The 20831-nt window shown below is 37.9% G+C and overlaps 1 protein-coding gene across 1 annotated transcript in view; it reads right to left on the bottom strand.

Annotated features, from left to right (window-relative positions):
• PPHLN1 (periphilin 1) overlaps positions 1-20831 on the bottom strand; it is a 53513-nt gene that overhangs the window by 13480 nt on the left and 19202 nt on the right. Inside the window, exons 6-8 of the mRNA XM_054399496.1 lie at positions 18764-18846; positions 12887-13006; positions 10712-10852 (exon numbers count right to left, since the gene is read on the bottom strand). Of these exons, the coding sequence (XP_054255471.1) occupies positions 10712-10852; positions 12887-13006; positions 18764-18846 (344 nt within the window). The remainder of the gene's footprint in view (positions 1-10711; positions 10853-12886; positions 13007-18763; positions 18847-20831) is intronic.

The following is a 20831-nucleotide window of genomic DNA, read 5'->3' as shown; positions in this document are numbered from 1 at the left end:
CCTTCCATTTGTCAGCTACAACACACTGAAGCCAGATCTTGGAACTATTGCTTAGTTTTAATAGGATCCATTGACTCACTTCATCTTAGCTCAACTTATTATTAACTTCTCTTTCACTTGTTTACCTCTTCTCTTTGTTCTTCTTAGTTCTGCACTCCTCAGCAAACTACACTGTGGACAAAGTCAAATCACTCTTCCTGCTCCATAGACCCTGTAGTTGACCAACACGTACTTAATAATAAACCACTACTACCTCTGACTACCTTCACTTCTGCCACCACAATTCTATACAAGTCTTCCTTGTTCTCTTGCCAAGTCTTCACTCAAGCTCTCATCACTTAGCTCTCTGAAAAGTCAGAAATTAATTGAAATAAAGTTTCACATCAAGTGAAAGCTATCTAAGCATCCTTGTACTACCTTGCAGCATAAATGCATTTACATTTCATGCCATTTCTATCAAATGCAAAAAAAAATATAAACAAAAGGTAAGTTTCCTATCTAAATGGAAACATTTAAGGAATAGAAACAAACATTTCCCACTGTTATATTACAGTCACATGCACACATTCTCTCAAAGCTTTTATTTTAGATAATAATAGCTTCAAGGCATACAGCAAAAAAACCCTATTTGCTTACATGTTATACACAAATGCTGAGCAATTTATCTTAAAGTGAATAGCAAGTCTACCAATTAAAATCCTATCTGATATGAGGCATTGAGTATTCAAACTCAATTAACAGGTTAAATGACCTTGCCTCCTTTAAAACCTCAGTTGTTCCACAATAGACAAAAACAAGCTCATTGATTTATTCCTAACAGACCTCTGCATATCTTAATACATATCTTCAGCAATATGCATATATATATTTTTCAAGAATACTCAAGTCTTGCTGTACAGAAAGTCGAACAACAGACTGAAGAGAAGCTGAAGAAAACAAAGATGTAAGACACGAACCATGTTACTACAAAGGCACCAGACTTTAAAAACTAATCAGTATGATTTTCAGCCAAAGGGTTATTGAATCCTCTTTTCCTAAAGGAGAAAGGATCATTTTTATGATAAACGTCACAGTTCAAAAAAGTGAACAAACTGGTCAATATGCAGAGGTAAAGAAAAAAGTTTGTGTTAGAAGCTGAGGTTACATTCCCAGAAGTCTTCAACACACAGCACAGGCCTAAGGCAAGCAAGGAGTCGCCTTACACTTTCACTGCACTGTCAGAAATACATTCATGCAGAAGCGACGTTTCTCCCATCAATTAAAAAAAATACTTGGATCAATATAAATAGAAAAGGAGGGAATAATCTTTATAGTAGATTACACAGCTCTCTTTGGAAGCACTTCTCTGGCTGCTTACCATGACATCAGTAACACCTACACAAATTAAAACCCTCCAGAGCCAGCTCATTATAATGATACAAGCTTTTCTTGGTAGCAAAAAAGCCCATCCTGCTTAAAATAGAACACTCCTAAAACGGAATTTCTTTGGTAAGTCATCTGGGTCATGAGAGACTGTATAATTACTTTAAACTCAAGACTTTTCTGACAGCCTCCCCATTCTCCAAATATTGGTTGACTAATGATGTAGAAAATTAGCAAACCAAGGCAGCATACCGTATTTAACTCTTTTTTTTTTAGCATTTGTTTTATCAAATCATGTATATATTCTCAATTTTAGATTAATCATATCTGTATTAGGTATGTCAATGACTCAATACTGCAGCCATTTTACTGTGTATTTACAAGTATATAGATGATAATTGTCACATTGGGAGTACAGAGGTAAATCACAATCCAAAAGGAGATTTTAAGAATAACAGGACCAATAACTTGGTTGTATGTATTAGGAAACATTTCACTCTGTTATTAAAAGCACCGATATACATGGGGGCTCAAAAAAATCAATAGTCTAAACAAACCAAGGGGGAGTCAGACAGCTTTCCGGAGCTTGGAGTTAAACATTTAGGTATGCTGTTACTACAAAATCAAAGGGGAAACAAACAAAAAAAAAGCATTAACTGACCACGGTGAACTGGAAACAGAGTCTTAGGAGTTCATCTTTGCTTCTGATTTTAGCAAAAAACATACTTGCAAGAAAATACCCTTCAGTAGCATCACAAAAAAAGGGAAATTTTACAGAGTTGTAGTTATGCCTAATAATACATCTCAGAAAGCGATTTAAAAATTAATCAAGGCATTTTTGAGTTACAGCTAGACCTGCATTTGGGTAATCAGATTAATAATTTGATTTAAAACTCCTTTTTACATAAATAAATTATTCATATTGGATTTTTTATTTGTAGTTGATGAGAACTACGGTAAACCAGACCAAATGGACAACAGAACGATCCAGCAGCTTATCACACTCTTCAGTGATGTCAGGTACTCAATGCAGGAACGCTGCATTTCCTGCCTTATGATTGTAGATTCCTGCAGAAGCCTCGAGGGCATCCAGAGGGGAAGACATCAAGCTGGAAGCACCTGACTGCTTCTTTCTGGCACCAGAAATAGCAACGAGTTTTCTTGTATGATGTAGTGTCTCCACCCTCCAGCCAGGGAGAAACTCTACCGTACTTGCCTGTGGGCTTTAGAGCTGTGGAATTAATTCCCATCTCCACCCATGTTCCTCTTCCCTATCTCATTCTTTTCCCCACCCTCTTGGCTGCAGTTCCCAATCTTGGCACAAATCTTTATTTTTTTTTTTTCAACTGCAAGTCCAGTCCCACCCTTGTTCACAGCTTCCCACACTCCCAATTCCCAGCCCTACCTACCTCTTCTGTCAACCCAAATCCTTTCATCTCTTCCAAGATTTCCTCCACCCTCCAATTCAGAGGTCACCTCATTCCTCAGCTAGACATAGTTCTACTCCACCTCTTCCTCAGAAACACTTGAATCCTTTTGCCCCTGCCTTCTGGATGCTCTCCTGCATTCAATTCTCCTCCTGTCTTCCCTTTTGCATGATTCACCACTCCTCAGAGAAGGAACTCTCACAGGAAGATTTGTAACTTGATATTCACGTCTTCCCACACTGGCTTCACTCCTTTCAACTGTGTTAAAAAAAGCCCTGAACTTTTGTTGGAGGTGGAGGGGTGCAACAGTCATTGCCAAGAGATGATAAAGGCAGTGTCCATCCCCTCACTGGGAGAGCCATGGGCAAGACTGCCCCACCAGTAGAAGTCATTTAATTAGAGGTTTCAAGGAGGCTGCCTCTTGTTCACAGGTCTCCCAAACTAGACAGGGACATCTTTATCTTAATTTGCAGCACAGTCTTTGTTGCATGTAACAAAAGCATTCAAAAGGGTATTCAGCTTTACTTCACAGGGAGTTGTGCTTGGTGAGGGAGCATTTCTCTGTAATTGCACACTTCCAGTTCATCACATTAGGTGACAGGCAATGAAATAGATAAAACATTCAGTAACCTTTTGATCTTCATTTTCCTGAAGTGTAAATACTTTAATGAATTTTAAGATGTTAGAGTTTTAATTAAAAGGGACCATTTAGTGTACAAAGCTGAGCTATCTCACCACCAAAAATACCACTTATTGTGATTACTCTTTCAAGATCTACTGAAGAACTTTGGAGGCTGGAGCTTGGTTCACAATTAGATCAAAGTTCTGCTCCAACAGACCAGCTGGAAGAAGTTATGAGTGTGTCTAGTGAGGCACTCTGCTCCCAAATGAGTAAATTCTCCAAAATATGTAGAACCAAGGCTGTTTAAGCTAGAAGATGTTGAGGTGCCCTGAAGGAAGAAGAGTTCTGGTGAAAGCACCTTTAGACAGAAATTAAATAGAAATATTTTTTTAAGTTTTATCCTCTCTATGACAGAAATAAATATTACAATGCAAATACCACCACAGACTATAGCTTTCTGTAGGTTTCTGCCTGATGATTAAATAACTTTTGAGTGTCTAAGAAACCACAATGTGAATGAGATAACTAGGTAAGGAAATATCTGCAAACTTTTTATTCTTTTCTTCCGATCTGAATCATAGCCAGGCCACATCAACACTACATGTGAGGGACCTGGGGACACTACAACACAGGGACATACTTTCTTAAGCTATGGTTGCCACAAAACTCTTTGTAATGTAAAGCTGAGGTCTGCCTGGTACAAGTTGGAATTGTTTTTTCACGTTTTATTTGTTTTGGTTGGTTGGATTTTTTTAAAAACAACTCTGGCATTTGCATAAGGGGACTTCCTGATGTCTAATGAGATGCAACCATATTATGATCTTTCTCCACTGGAATTTACATAGTTTCTACTCCTGTCTATTTTTATAAAGGCTGTTAACAACTACTCACCTTGGTTTATGCTTAAGCTGAATTCAGTTGAAATCTGACAAGAGAGTCAAAAGATACACAGACACTCTGTGATTGCATAAGCGAGTTTCTCCAAGAAGTCAACTTAAAAAAACGTTTAATAAAATAGGCATGTTTCCAGTTGAAGATTACCACTGAAAAGCTTGTGTCAGCATATTCTAATCTATTTCTGATTTTGTGTTTAAAAATGCTTGTGTGAAGACTTTTTTCACTTAGGTAGCATGTGACCAAAAATGTTAATATATAAATTACCTACCAAGCTAAGGTGGTGAACTGCTTGTGGGGAGTAATTAAAGTCAAGTACACACAGAACCCACATAAGTACAACATTTCACATTGCAATGAAACCAAGCATTTAAGCTATCTGGGGGGCAGGAGAGGGGGAAAGATTGCTAGCAAGCCAATTAAACCATGGAGAAATAATATCAAGCCCATCCATTAAAGGTTATTAGTGCCATTTAGAGCAATAATCAAAGTTCACAGTTCAAAAAATTAATGTATAAACAATCCTTCTGTTATACATGGGGAGAAACTAAAGAATCATGAACAGCATGACACACTTGATTCTGTCAGTATTCAACTTCTGTAATTATAGGTCAGGTTGACTGCCAGCCTTTTAAAGTCAAAGTACCAAGGTAAAATAGGCACACTGCAACCTTTGTGCTGCGGGGAATCTCGGCCATTGTCCTTCTGCCGCATTTTGTGAAGTGTAACATTGTGATAGCCACACCAGTGTATGCCCAGGTAATCACTGAGGTCTGAAAGTCACAGCATTACTGCAAATAAGAGTTAAACAACACAAGAAAAATATCCTTGTGGGTTGGTGATAAATGATGATATGCGTTAGTCATTCACACCTCAAGATGAAAACTTCATGTTTCCATAACTTAGAGAAGCAGCAGATGCATAAGCATCTTGTGCAACAAAACACTTTTTTTCCATTTCACGTAGTACAGTTCCCAACTCTGATGCCTCTTGGGATCATCTTTCTAGGAATAAACTATGAAGAAGAACTCTAAGATTACATTTTAAAGTTCAGAGCAAATGAGTATTTTCTATACCAAGCTGTCCAGATACAAACCTATATAAACACTATATCCATTCAAAGTAATTAAAAAAACCCCAAACCATAACAGTCCTCTGAGAATTGTATCATTTTAATTTTAAATAATTTGCTTGCTTTCCAAATGCCACTTACTTTATGGCTGTGAAATCACTAATGTTCACAGAAAAGAACAAGCTATTAAAAGAAGTGTAGCCTACCCATCTTTAAACATATTGAGTTTAACCTGCTCAGTGACACAGCCATCAGAAGAAAGAAGACATCAGGCTAGGCATTAAGAAACTCAAGAACCAGGTGACAAACACAACCTGCCACAAAAGTGTCTTTGGTCACAGATGGTCCTGTATTTATACGCCAATGTTGTATACAAATCAGATTACAAATGGATTAGAGGATTAAATTACATGCACCAGCAAAACTAACACCTAAAAACCAAGTTTCTGTTACATTAAGATCAGTCCTACCATAAAAGACACAAGAAAACCCACAAAACTGCAGGTTCACACTTCAGCAGATTTTCCCTACTGACAGTCTTCTGTTGCTGTCTACTCCAACCTGCTGAGGCCTGAAAGCTCTTGTCAGTGAAGGAGAAATGGAAGCCAGCTTCCATACCAAACATCAAGTCCCTCCTGTCACCTACCATCCTACCACTACATTTCATTTATTTCTTAACAGGGTTTTTTGCATGTTCACTCAGTTACCACCCTCCCATCATCACATATGTGGTTTTGAAACCTTTCCTTTATGATTCTATTCTCCATTTGCCCTACATACAACCTGTTTTAAGCACCACCCAGACTCCTGTTTCATCTGCAAGTCTTTCAGAAGACTAATGCTAAGATGGTATCAGGAATGCTGATAGAACTGATGTGAAATCAGTTTTAGGGTGGGTGGAACAGATGCCAGGCAGCAGTTCTTAGGGCTAGGGCTATTTCTGAGGCAACTGAAATGTATGGTTCTAATTAAGTAGTTTTCACTGGTCCTATTCTCATGTTGTTTCAATCCAGGAAAATGCAGGCTTCCCCAAAAGAAATGAAGTATTCCTTCAACATTCAAAAGATGCCTTGTTCAAGAGGCAAAAGTTCAGAAAAATATTAAGTTAAAATGCTACGCCTCAGTGCACTGAAACAATTAAGACAGAACTTCATCTTCCACCCTTAAAACAGTTAAAAAATAAAATCAAACATTGCTAAAAAACACCTCTCAAGTGCACCAATGCCATTCTGTTAAAGCAAGAATAAGCTGGAACAAAGTTGCAGAGGAGGTTCTCTCTGCCCTCTAAATTAAGTTATTAAAGTCTGTAACAACAAAACCCCATCACCACCACCAACAAAAATTCACCCATAATAATAAATCTCACCCCTACAGAAACCACAACCTTTATCAAAGCTCAGACTGTTAATCATTTCTAGCTTTGTCCATCAGCTTTCTGAGGAGCTTCACCATTGTCAGTTCTGCTTATCCCTCCAAGCACCTTAAATTCTGATAGTTGAATTTCAGTGAGCAATTTCTCATACTTAGTTCCTAATTATATAGCTAGGCCCACACATTTTTAGAGTTTCTTCTCTTCCTAACTCCTTTTACAATACCAGTTACACTCATAATCATCTGAAACTATTCCTCCTTCTTCCTAGTCTACTCAGTGTTACAGCTTCCAAGTCTTGTTTCATCCTGGTACGTTCTTCTCGTTTCTTGTGACAGAAATATTAAATCAAACAAGCACTGCTAGTGGTGCATTGAAAAATACAATCGAGTGGGAAATCCCTTAGGTTTTCATTTTCTCTTACCAAGAAGATCATCCCATCTTTCAAACAGTTGATCACAGAATGAAACAGGTACAACCTTCTTCCATATTTTCTATGGTTTCAACTAAGTCCAGCAATTTTACCAAATACCTAACTACTTAACTATCTCTCAACTAAGCTTTCCAGTGATTTGTGATCAAATTACAACCTCTGTAAACAATCTCCTTTAAGACTGTCCTCTAGCCACCAGTAGTCTTTGACATCTCACAGTCTTCAGTACTGCTTGAACAAATGAAGCACCACTACATCAAAAACTGTGTCCATGACTACATTTGTTAGTGGGCTGAGCCCCCAGCATTTACCCACTTCAAAATAATATGCTCAGCAGAGGCTAGAAAATGTTTACATTAAAAAACAGAACACAAACAAAATCTCCCATAGATCAGTAGTGACAGAAAGCTAAAGGTGGATTCTATCTAATGGACTCAAGATACACCCTGTTGTTACTGGACACATGCACGCATTTCTCGTGTGAAGTTCTCTTCAAAGTGTTACCCTCTGAGCACTGCATATTAATAACACTCATTTTTTTATCAGCTTTCCAATGAAAAAAGCTGCTGGCAAAAAGCTGAAATGTGGTAATACACTTCCTTATTAAACTATACCTTCAGGTGCTGAAGTAAAATGCATGAGTTGGCCTGATTTTGCATATGCAGCAGTTTGTAATTACCAACACTGCACCCATTAATGTCCATGGAAAGGGAAGAGAACACAGCTAAAGAAATGGAAGTGAAGGACTGCAACTTCTAAAGCACAAAGAAAAACACAAGGCAAGTAGCATTCTTTTACAAGGATCCCGCCTTTAAATCAATGTATTTGTAAGGAGATTTATTGATACTATGAAGATATTTATCAAAAGCTTTTATATTCTCTATTCTGCACTTTCATAAACATGAAAACACAGATTTCTAATAGTCAGAATTAGAAAACGGAAAGATTCCAGCATAAAAGAGACTCAAGGCGAGTGTGAACTACAAAGATGCAAGTAAGCAATACAACTTAATTGATCTGATTTGCAACGATAAAAATTAAGGGGGACTAGAATACATATTAAATGACAGTACAAAAATCAGCAAGCCAGAATTGATATGGAGAAAAAAGTATCTAAGAATGTGTAAAAAAGTACTAAATTACTTGTCTTGTACATAAGGTAACTAATAAACCACAAAAGGATGACACAAGATCATAGGCAGATGATATCATTAAGCACAAGAACTGTCATCAATTTTTCTGATAGCAAAATGCCAAAACCTGAGACAAATGTTTTCTTGATTAGGAAAAAAATAAACTAACACATGTAATTACATCTTACATTTTAATGAAGTAAACATAAGGTCAGAGGAGGCATGATACATACTATGCTACCAGCCAAGTTAGACTGATGATGATGCTGAGTCCATCATTAAGGCCTTGCTCTGTGTATTAAGGACACAAAGTTTGAGGTAGGAGGGAACCAAAAATCTAAGTTTCCCCATCTTCTACTCTCATCTGGCCTGTTACTCTTGTCTGGTCTACTCTTACCAGAAACAAAGCATGTCTGACCTCATCCATCATCAGAAATAATCCTTTAACATATTTTCCAGCTACTGTTCCAGTTCCTTCAGCTTCACTTAACTTACTACCTCTTAGCTCACACTTTAATTAGGGGATATTTTCTAATCTAGACAGTTTAGCCTGAAATGAGCAACAGCACAAGCAGACTGACAAGCTCATCTAAGGGAACAGTAACCTGTTTCCCCAGCTCAGCTGAATTCGAAAGAAAAGGTACATCCAAGGCCAGCTTTGACAGCCTTCCTCACTCCTTCCTGGATTCCCATTAGCTCAATTTATTAGCTATTATTTTACAATTTATTTTACTACATCTGCTGAAACTTAAAAGTTTAGCATACTCAGGAAACTTTTCTGATAGATTTGTCACAGTTTCTCCTTAGCTTTTTCCTAGCCAAGATGCAGAACCTACTTCACATTTATATCCCCTTTTGCCTTTACACTGCTGAAGCACTGTTAATCCCCCCAAAATCTAGCAATGGATATCAGAAGGGCTGTGGAAGAAAGGCATACAGTATACTTCTATACATTACAGAAATTATAGGTATTTTATCGTGACAGAAATGCCTGTGCATTTCTTTTTAATGGTCTGTTATTAAAAACTAAACTTTAACTAATTCCTCACAATGTAAAGTTTCACTTTGTGACTTGTTAGTCTTCTGTTAGAGCAGCACCTCCAGAGAACAGAGACGCGTTAAAAAGTGTTAAATGCACACAAAGACAACTCAGTTATTACTATGTAAGATTTTACCAGAACAAGAGATCTGGCAAAGCAAGAGAACAAGAAACTGTTCTTTGGAAACCACACACTCTACAACTGCTAAACCTTAGCTGCTTTTCTTACTTGACTGTAACTTCCAGGCCAAATATTTAAGTACTATACCTAAAAAGAGCAAAGCAGTTAACAGCAGACCTGGAAATAGAATCTGGAGGGGCTGTTAGCCTAGCCACACACACATTTTTCCTTCTTTCTGTGTACTATATCTAGGGCTGCAAACAAGTAATACTAATTTGGAAAGTTATGTCAACAAGCCATTAATCCAAATGTTTGAACATCCAGAAACACCTTTCTGTCAAACATTTAAAAGAATTGTTGAACTGAAAGGATCCAGTCAGCCAATAATTCCAGTAAGAAGAAAAAAAAGGCATTCAAGAATGTATTAATTAGATGCCAGAGCTCTATGGTAATACACAAATGGAGATCTGAGTGTCAAATCTCATTCAGAAACTTAAGAGGTTTGATTTTTTTGCCAAAACGAAGGCAGGTACTTGGCTCCTTGGGTAAAATTTGTCTTCAAAAATAAGAGATTTTCAGAGGTAACTCATGTCACTTCAACTTGCACATGCAACATTTAAGAAACTGGACACATAATAATGGACTAATTAACAGAGTGTTGCAGACTTGATGTCTAGACAAGATAAGATGTTTCAAGATTCCCTACTACTCATGCTCATAAAAGAAAAACAAAGAGATAGCCTTTTGTGTAACACCAACGCTGAATTGCTCCAATTGTGAATTTAACACCAGGGACATGTTTGTCATTGCTTCCGGGGAAAAAAAAAAAAAAAAAAACAACACTTCAGCACATTATGTGCTAAAAGCATAAAGTGATCCTTAACTACTTAAGAACAGAAACTAAACAACCCCAACACAATAATGGATATTGTATGTTATTAAATGAAAAAACATACGGAAGTGCATGACATTGTTATATCAGCAACCTATGAGCATTCATTGACCTTGACAGTCTAGTGCAAAATTCTCTGCTATACACATTTCAAGTACCCAGACCACACTTTTAAAATGTCTACTCAATGGACTTTTACCCCACTCTGCTCACACAACATGCTGCACCAAGAAATGAGGTTACATTCCTATTATGCTCCAAGGAGGCAAAAATAAATCAACATGTTTCTAGTGAATCAGACCATTATACAGGTATATTATCAGTGACACACTGCCAAGAGGACTTACCTGCTCAATTTCCTTTGTCTTCGTCGCAATCGCTTTTGAGCGACCAAGAAGCCGGCTATCCTCATATAACTCCGTACTGTCTGTTATATTTGTTTCTGTTTCCTCTACTTGTTCAACGTACAATGGAGCTGAAGATCCAGCCTTAAAAAATAAAACAAAAATTTCAGTTCTGAGAGCAAAATGAAATCCCAAATATAGTTGTTCAGTTAGTTATGAGTCTGCATATCATGACCATCACTGAATTATTATCTAACAGGTAAAGAAATACACATTTTAAACACGTAGAAAACAAGGCATCAAAAAAACCCTTCAGTCTTAACTGTGTAAAGACAATGATGTCAGATAACCTTTACCTGCCCTTCTGATCAGAAGGAACTTGCATATGTGGTATTTGTAACACCAGCTAGCAAGAAAAATTCACAGTGAAAGTGGAATTAGTTTTCTGAGAAAGGATAAAAGCAACAAAATCAAAGGTAAACAGGCATCAACAAAAACCTAAATGCTGTTCCTGTGAGACCAACAACCCCTGCAGGATTTAAGACCACAGGTTTAATATTAAAGGAACAGAGATGCCTATTGCGTAGCAAAAGCAAACATGCAGTTAGAGGAATCTTACTGAGGTACTAAAATTGGATTAGCTTCCCTCCAAAACAGAAATTAAGACAGTAGGTTCCTAACCCAAGGAAAACAGACTCCCACTCTAAGGAGTCTATATAGATGATGTAAGAAGTGAAGAAATTACTGCAGTATATTTCAATCCAATATTACGGAACACATTTTGTATAGCAAATCTTACTTATTTTTGAAATAAGACTTGAGAATTGAAAATATTTTCTACTAGTCAAACGGCAAAAAAAAAAAAGTGAAGAACCTTAAGACTTCACTAACATAAGAGTGAAAATAATTAGACAAAAAAATAAGCTTAAATGGTCCTAGGAGCGACTGCTCAGAACTCAGCAGCCATATAAACCACTAAGATAGCATCCCAAATCTTGTTACTGCAGTAAACGACAAAATGTCTGAGAGAGAGCAAAGGCTACTGAGAAGTTCAATGCAACTCAAAGTTCAACTACTAAGCACTGTAAGTATGAACTACTAAGCATAGTCTATTCATCAAGCTGAGAGGTGTTCTTTCTTCTAGGACTCAGAATGAGATGCCTCACTTCACTATCATTCCTGAAGCACGCTTTTTTTAGTCATCTCAGACTAAATTGCTTCATTTTGAATCTTTCTGCCACTGCGATTTTCTTTGAGGCACAGAAGAAGCTTTGAACAACCCTTCTCCATATGAACCACTTTGTTCTTTGCTCCCCCCCCCCAATGAACTGGAATGACATTTCTCTTTACTTGTACTCTCCTGAACCTCTCAGCAATGCCCATACATAAATTTTCTCCTCCACTTGGCATTCATGGTTAGATCTGTTTGCTGTTTCTTTTTCCTTACTCCAACCCCTACCTCCCTCTTTCTTCTCTTTTCTTTTTTTCATTTTACATTTCTTTCTCCTGGAGGGAAACGAAAAGGGCTATACTCACTTTTCCATACAGCAAGGAGTAGAAGACAGTGAACAGCAAGAACAGACATGTGTAAACTGGCAGTTAGTTAATGTTGATTATTAATTAAATAAAAGTTCTGGGGGGAGAAAAGTATTGACCCACTGCAGTACCAAGGCAAAAGCTTAATTTTTAATAAAAAAGGGGACTGCTTTCTGCAAAAGGAGATAGGATATAGCAGGCTGAAGTAGCACAGATCTGAACACAATAAACCAGTTTCTCTTTTAGTCTTTTGGTTTACATGTACACTTACATTTCCATTCAGAAGTCTCTTACTAATTTTCATGAGTTCAGTAGGCGTACAGACTTTACATGAGAGCAAAAGGTCCATGGAGAATCCCTGGGAGAGCTGAAGCCTCATTTTGTCAGTTGTAGCTCAACATGAACTCAAATTATATTTACAAAACCTACTCTAGTTTTGTGTATTTTTTTTTTTAAACTAAATGAATAAACAATCAAATCATAAGGCTCTAGTCTCCTCTCGCTCCCCTTCAACATTTACTAGCGGTGCCAGACAAATTCAGGGGTGTTACAAAATGTCCCTTTCAGGAGAGGAGAGAAAAAAACCACAAGAGTCTATTGTTGTAACAGTTGACTTTAAATCGATTAATAATTCTGTCTTACATCATACTCTGTTAGTTCAGGTAAATTGCTTTCCTCAGCCTTCTCTGCCCTTTCAGCTGCCCATTTGCTTGCAGCTTCTGCAAGTTCCTTTTCCGATAGTCTGTTGCACTTATCCAAGGCCTGCACAGAAACAGTATAGTCAAGGTTTAACATGAAATATACTTACACATTGCAAAACATCTTCAAAAGAAACAAATAAACAAAAAGTTATTCAGATCTCCAAAACAGTTTAAAATCAGAAAGAAGGAAGCTGAAGTAATTAATTTTCTTTAAAAATAAAAGTGGGTAGGGAGAGAATAGAGAAAAAAAGAAGAAAAAAAGAGAGAAGAAAAAAAACCAAATTGGTAAACGTTAAAAAATATTAAATGTTAAAATATTAAATGTTAAAGCTAGCATCATACTTTTAGAACCAGTTTTATTAAATTCACAGGACAGAGCTTACAGAAAAAAAAAACACTTTGAGACCAGTTGATCTTAAAGTGACATGGATCAAATAGGCACTAAGAAGTCAAAGTGTGGAGTGACCTAAAAATTCAAATAGGATTTTTAGATGTAAGAAGTTGTAACTAATTCAAACTCAACTGTTAAATGCTGTATAGGATATAAAACCTAAGCTAATTAGGGTCAAAAAGTATTTTATGCATAGTTTAAATTATGAAAGCTGCTTCCATTACAATTCATTATTTTTTATTTGTGGTGAATGCTGATCATTTATAATGGAGTCAGTCATGGGTTTATGGCCTTTTAATCTACCTTTTCAGATGGAAACACTCATATAAATAATACTTTAAAATGGATTTCTTTCTAAGAATACAAGATGCCTTTTACTAACAGAGCAACAAACAATGACAAATACCCACGTACCAAAACCAGTTTATGAGCAGTTAGCTTTATAAATCTTGTTACCACTACATGGGTAACATACAGTTATTTTATTTTAATGAACTGCATGCATAGAAGCATCCGCCCAAGAATCTATACAGCCTTAGTGCTAAAATCTACAACACTAAGATGGATATATAAAAAACATACAAAAAGCCTGAAAAGGGTTGTCACCACTGCCACCCAATGCCTGTTCCATCACAGCAAACAGGACCAAAAAAGCAAAAAAACCACAACCAAAACAGAGAGAAAAAAACAACACTCCACCTCTCTTCTTGTCAGTTCATTCTAAATTGCATAAATTGCCAGCCACTGCTTCATCTGCAGACCTTTTGTGCTTACTTCAAGTAAGAAGTTATCTAAACATCTCTCTGTGCTTTAGTATAAGTACACGATTTACAGAATCCTCCCAGGATTCCATTTCAAAAAGACATCACCTTAATCTGAATCCAGAGAAGTGCACCACACAATGTTCCAATAGGAATCCCTCTTTTCTATAAATGCAAATTATAGAATTTTAACCAGTTAAGTCAGGAGATGACAAACTTCAGTATGCAAAAGGGCTCTTGAAAGGGGTAATAGAAAGAGGTAATATAATTCATAGAATAATTATTCAAAGTCACCTTTCCAAGCTACACAATTATTATTTCATTCACCTCACTAAAAACTATCTGTTGCCAACTTTGTCAGTTTCTTCATCAGATGTTTGGCTCTACCCTTGACTTTTCTCTAGCTGCCAAAACCTTGTACTGTGGTTCTGCTATGAATATGTCCTTTTCCTCAAATGTAGCTCCAACTAAGACTAATGAAAAGCCCAGTATCTTTGTCACTGAGTCAGCTTTGCATGATATAAAGATAACTAAAATTTCACATGACCTCCAGTATTTCCACAAGCTGTAAATAGAAACTAATCACTCCACTATCTGCTGGAATACAGCAAAAAGTCTGTTTAATTTCATCTCACAATTTAATTCTACAAGTCACATGTCTATAAAGACATGTCAAAAAAATTGAGTACATTTTATGCAGTAAAATAATGGTACTTCCACAGGGACCCTACAACTGAAGAGAAAGAAATGGAACATATTTCTCAGAGGAAAATGTCTGCAGCTATTTAGGCTGCAAGAAATTAACAAGATAGTATATCTTGTTAAAATCAACCAAACTTTACCCTGTACCTCAAAACAGAGGTGGGTTTTTTTGGTTTTGTTTTTTTCCAGCTTACGCACAACATCTGAACAGCAAAACCCTGTCAGTTTTCTGTTATCTTTGCTGGAAACCTTCCCTGTCTCACACATCTACTTTTTGCTCTAATTATGTTGGATAGAGCCTCCAAGGCTTGCAGTCCAGACAGTTATTGAAGAAAAACACAGAAGGTTTCATGCTCTAGTCAATTAAATGGGTGCTTAAGATCAGATAACACTAACATGTATTAATTCACACACATGAATATGTAAAAAATTAATTATAAGAATACTACATTCAAATCTGAAAAGTTAACTAGAGTGACAAGAGATATTGCTGCAGAAGCATATACCTTTGTAAGGTATTTCAAAGCTAAATTATAACCTAGAGCACTGACAATTATCTCCTTTAATCTATACAATAAAGTACAGAATTACATCACAGAATAGCACCAAAGATCATCTAGTTCCAACCGCCCTGCTATGGGCAGGGACAACTTCCATTATCAAATTGCTCAAATTTGAGCAGATTTTAAGACCCTGGCACCAGAGATGTTCATCATGTCTTGCCAAGACTTTTTCTGCTGGTATTTCTATGCGAGTGAAGTTCTTAGATAATTTAACTGGTCAGTGTAATCCAGCCGTCACCCCAAGAGGCTTCCCCGATACAGGACAGCGCACAGAAAAGCAGTGAAAGCTCACTGAAGTACTTCCATTTCTGCAGATGACGCATACCAAATAAATATTTGTATTGTCTGGGGAACTTATTTCCATAAAAGTTTCATTTGTGTAGCTTACATCAAGTGGATATCCACTGCCAGCAGATATATGCAAACTGCTGGCAAAAAACCTAATCCAGCATTGATCAGACTTGACTGAAGAAGAAAGCAGAACATTTGAAGAATACTTTATATTTCAGGCTCTCACTGTGTACTAATACAAAAGCACGAGATTTTGCAATGCCTCCTTGTTCTCAAAGGTTTGTATTATGCAAGGATTTGGTATTAAGCTGAGTCTATAAGCAATATACACGAACTAATTATGAAGTTTATTTTACTATTTATGGAGTCTATTTTACAATCCAAATCAGTAACTTGTGCATAAGAGCTTTTATCTTACTTTCCTTATTTGCATTACTGAAAATACTTTGTTTGCCTCCCCCCCTTAAGGACACTGGCAAATAGCTAATGCCTAGCACAGCAGTTGTAAGAGATGCATAATGGGTAAGTACTTAGAATGACATAGCACAACCACAGCCTGATTATTTTCACCCACCTAATTATTTTCTTCAGCCTCACCTTCTCACAACAAAAAGTACCTTTCTTTCTCCCCTTTTTTTGGTTGTTTTTGGTTTTAAGCATTCCATTGCTTTTATTAAAAAGACCTCAAGAACCAGGCTAGTACACCACACTACTTAGGGTGAATTCTAATTTTTAATAAGACTTTATTCAGTTAAAACAATATAATGCATTGTTTCCTTATTTCTCATTAAAGCATTTTATAGCAATTTAGAGAAAATACTCCTGTGGAAATATTCATTTTAGCCTTAAATACGATTTAGAGGCAAGCAGTCTGTAATGTGAAACTGGTTTTGCTGCCACAGGACAGGCAGAACAATATTGAACGTTGATTGCTCATTAGTGTTTATAAGACCGTCCATTTAATTAATTAGCAAGATTTGATGGAAAATCAAAGGGCATAATTTAGAACACAACAAAGATGTTTGCCAAACTATCTTGTAACATGGCTCCCTTCCTAACCAACCAACCTAGTGGCTTTCTATGATAAAGTGACTAAGTCAATGGATAAGGGAAGACCTATGGATGTGATCTCTCTGGACTTCTGCAAGGCCTCCGACACGGTTCCCCACAACATCCTACTTGCCCAATTGGAGAGTGGATAAGAATTGGCTGGATGGTCATATTCACAGCGTAGTGAACAATGGTTTGAAGTCCAGATGGAGAGCAGTGACAAGTGGTGTCCCTCAGGAGTCCACACTGTGATACATAATGTTTAATATTTTCATCAGTGACACAGACAGTGGGATCAAGTGCACCAACAGCAAATTTGCAGATGACACCGGATTGAGTGGTGCTGTTGATACACCAGAGGGATGATGTGTCATCCAGAATCCAGAGAGGTGGGCCCAGGTGAACCTCATGAGGTTCAACAAGAGCAAGTGCAGAGTTCTGCACCTGGGTTGGAACAATCTTCACTATCAATACAGACTGGGGGATGAGGTGATAGAAAGCAGCCCTATGGAAAAGGATTTGGGGGTGCTGATGGACAAGAAAATGGGCAAGAGCAGACAGTGCGCACTTGGAGCCCAGAAGGCAAATTACATCCTGGGCTGCATCAAAAGATTCATTGCCAGCAGATCCAGAGAGGTGATTCTACCAGTTTACTCTGATCAGGTGAGGCCTCACCTGGGATACTGCCTCCAGGTCTGCAGCCCTCAATATAGAAAGGACATGGGCCTGATGGAGTGGGTCCAGAGGAGGGTCACGAAAATAATAAGGGGGTTGGAGCACCTCTGCTATGAGGACAGGCTGAGGGAGCTGGGGTTGTTCAGCCTGGACAAGAGGAGGCTCCAGGGAGACCTAATACCAACCTTCCAGTATCTGAAGGGGGCTTACAAGAAGGACGGAGAGAGACTGTTTAAAAAGGCCTGTAGTGATAGGACGAGGCACAATAGCTTCTAACTAAAGAAGAGCAGATTTAGATTAGATGTTAGGAACAGGTTCTTTACCATGAGGGTGGTGAAACACTGGAACAGATTGCCCAGGGAGATGGTTGGGGCTCCATCCCTTGAGATATTCAAAGTGAGGCTCGACAGGGCTCTGGGCAGCCTGATCTAGTTGAGGATGTCCCTGCTTACTGCAGATGGGGTTCGACCAGATGACCTTTGGAGGTCATTTCCAACCCAGACCTCTCTATGATTCTAAGTAAAGTGCTATTCTTCCTGCCACATCCTCAAGCGGCCCGCTTCAAAGTCAACTAGGGTTGTTCAGCATGGAAAAGACGAGGCTCAGGGGCGACCTCATTGCTGTCTACAACTACCTGAAGGAAGTTGTAGCCAGGTGGGGGTTGGTCTCTTCTCCCAGGCAACCAGCAGCAGAATGAGGGGACACAGTCTCAAGTTGTGCCAGGGGAGGTATAGGCTGGATGATAGGAGGAAGTTCTTCACAGAGAGAGTGATTGCCCATTGGAATGGGCTGCCCAGGGAGGTGGTGGAGTCACCGTCCCTGGAGATGTTCAAGAGAAGACTGGATGAGGCAATTGGTGCCATGGTCTAGTTGAATTGATAGGGTTGGGTGATCGGTTGGACTGGATGATCTTGGAGGCCTCTTCCAACCTGGTTGATTCTATGATTCCATGAACTCTGCTATTCACATTATCTTCACAGTCAGTTAGACCCTTCACCACACTGTTTCCAAACCACTGAAGCACTGAACTCCATCCAAATACAGGCTTGTCCAATTCATTTGCTTCTCCTAAATTTGTCCTCATCATTCCTTTTCTAGCACTCTCCAGACTCTGGAAAATGACCATTTTAAATAGATACAAACCACCCTTTCTCTAAATTGAGATAATGCATACAAAATAAAAATGTCTGCCAGTGTCATCGTTAGATACAGAACATTTTCAGCACCTTCCTGTCAGATAAGGGACACCTATAACCTCCTAGAGTACAGAGCAATTAAAGATGCTTTTTCGTTGACAGCTGCACACAGTATCTCCTTCCAACCGTGGGAAAAAAATCTAACAATGAGCAATCTGAAACCACGGTGAGAAGCACTCAAAAATTCACCTTTGATGACAGTAGTGCTGTGGAGCCTGAAGGTGATGCATCTCTTGATGTTTTCAGTGATGGAACCAACGGCCTTTCTTTACCTACAATTAGGACAAAAAATAATGGCTGTAAAATTATATTAAAGATATATGTTGCAAATACACTCCTTGCCTTAGAAAAATTGCAGTGAAATTCACTCATCAGACATGAAATCTACATGCTCCACCATCTAATAAATATTGATAACATTTTCTTCTCTTTACAAAGAGAAGCTATATTGTTTCATGCACTTAAGAATACAAATTGTCCTTTTTTTTCCAACAGAAAAGTGAAAGGGTGCATCAATGTGATTTCACAAGATGATGTGGTTTTAGTTTTAATAGTCATGTAATAACACAAATGGGTGAAATATCAGACACCTGTAAATCACTCCAGGAAACCAGGCAGTGAAGGAACTCGTTTAGCAGGCCACAGTATGTTGAAAAGCCCTGCCCATGGGAAACAGTCCTATACTGGATCAACCACAGGCTAGATCCTATTTGTATCAGCAGTGTTTTTCTTGTAGGAATTAAAAAAAAAAAAAATCACCAAAATGGCAATTCAAATTCACTGTGCTAGTTGGCAGTCCACAGCAGCACAAGTGGTTGCAGTATAAACTACTAGTTTTCAGTCTGTGGTCCACAGATTACATCTAAGGGATGTAAAAGGTATAAACACAAACAGCATGTGTTGCCAGTAAGCCTAAATTAACTACACTGTTCACACTCACTGGGAAATGGCTGACTGTTCACAAATGGAAAATGACTTAGACTTATCTTGGCCTCCATTAAATTTGTTTCAATACAATTAAGAAAGGAATGAATTAAAAAGTCTATCAAAGACTTATGAAAACTGGGATATAAATTATTCTAGAACTATGAACAAATACAGCTTTAATTTAATGAGTCAAAGCAATGTAGACAAACATGGCATCTTAATCCTAATAGCTGAGCTTTTTTAACTCACTGCCATAGGATAAAACCACATCATACTGTGCATTTTCAAATACCACTATCTACACAAAAAATGCAAGGAAAAGTCTATGCAAAATGCATATTTTAACAACAGGAAATGTTTCACTGGTCTTCTACTCTTTTCCCACGTTTTTATACCATATGCAGAGTGTATTCTTAATACAAAGCAAAGCTCAAATAACTGCTCATTTCTGCTCATTGTTATAGCAATAACTGGTTTGCCTATGATGATAAAGGCCTAGTAATCCATGCAAAAATCATCACAGCTACTGATGGGTCTTGTCATGGGTTGAGTTGAATCTGCTGCTGTTAGTCATGCCAGCTTCAAAAATGAAAGTACTGGCTAGAGCAAAGTATTATGGGGCTTGAGGTTCAGATGGTAACATGGCAGGCTTCCTGTCCCGATTGCTGGTTCTGGGTTCTGGGTATCAGGGTACTGGCACTTTTCCGCAGGGATGGCGGCAAGGTGAGTGGGAGTGGGGTAACTGCTGGTTTTCTTTTATACTGGGTGGGTTTTTTTTCCCCTGTATTTCACTGTGCTTCTGCAAATTAAATTATTAGATTAATTAGATTATTAGCTAGGACAATTTTGTATTTATGTTATCTCATTTATTCAGTAAACTCTTTCCTCTTTATCTCACCTCCTAGTTTCTGTGTTTTACTTTCCCTCACTGCTGCTGGTGGAGCAGGTGGGTTACACAGGGGCGCGTTAACCCATTATACTCTTTGGTGCCCAAATCAGGCATGAAAGCAGCTGTCTTAATTAAGACAATCAGACTTTGACAGGAGATAAAAGGGTTGAGATAAACAAGAAGCAAGATAATGAAAGGATTCAATTAAGGCTTGAGGCATGCTAAGAGAGTATTTATGTAAGTTTTTTCTGTGCTGTTGCAAGTGCAAAATTCTGACAAGCTGGTGAAATATTTGGAAAAAGTCTGTTGTCAGCCTGGGAGTTCCTGAGAGACAGCTCAGAGTGCTCAGGAGCAAGAGAACACCTCTAGGATAGCAGGCATGACTGCAGCAGACAACCAACCTGTATCAGTATCAGCTGCCCCTTTAAGGATAAAGAGTAA

Source organism: Indicator indicator, chromosome 3, assembly GCF_027791375.1.
Source record: "Indicator indicator isolate 239-I01 chromosome 3, UM_Iind_1.1, whole genome shotgun sequence".
Taxonomy (NCBI): Eukaryota; Metazoa; Chordata; class Aves; order Piciformes; family Indicatoridae; genus Indicator; species Indicator indicator.
This window is presented reverse-complemented; position numbering and strand designations above follow the sequence as displayed.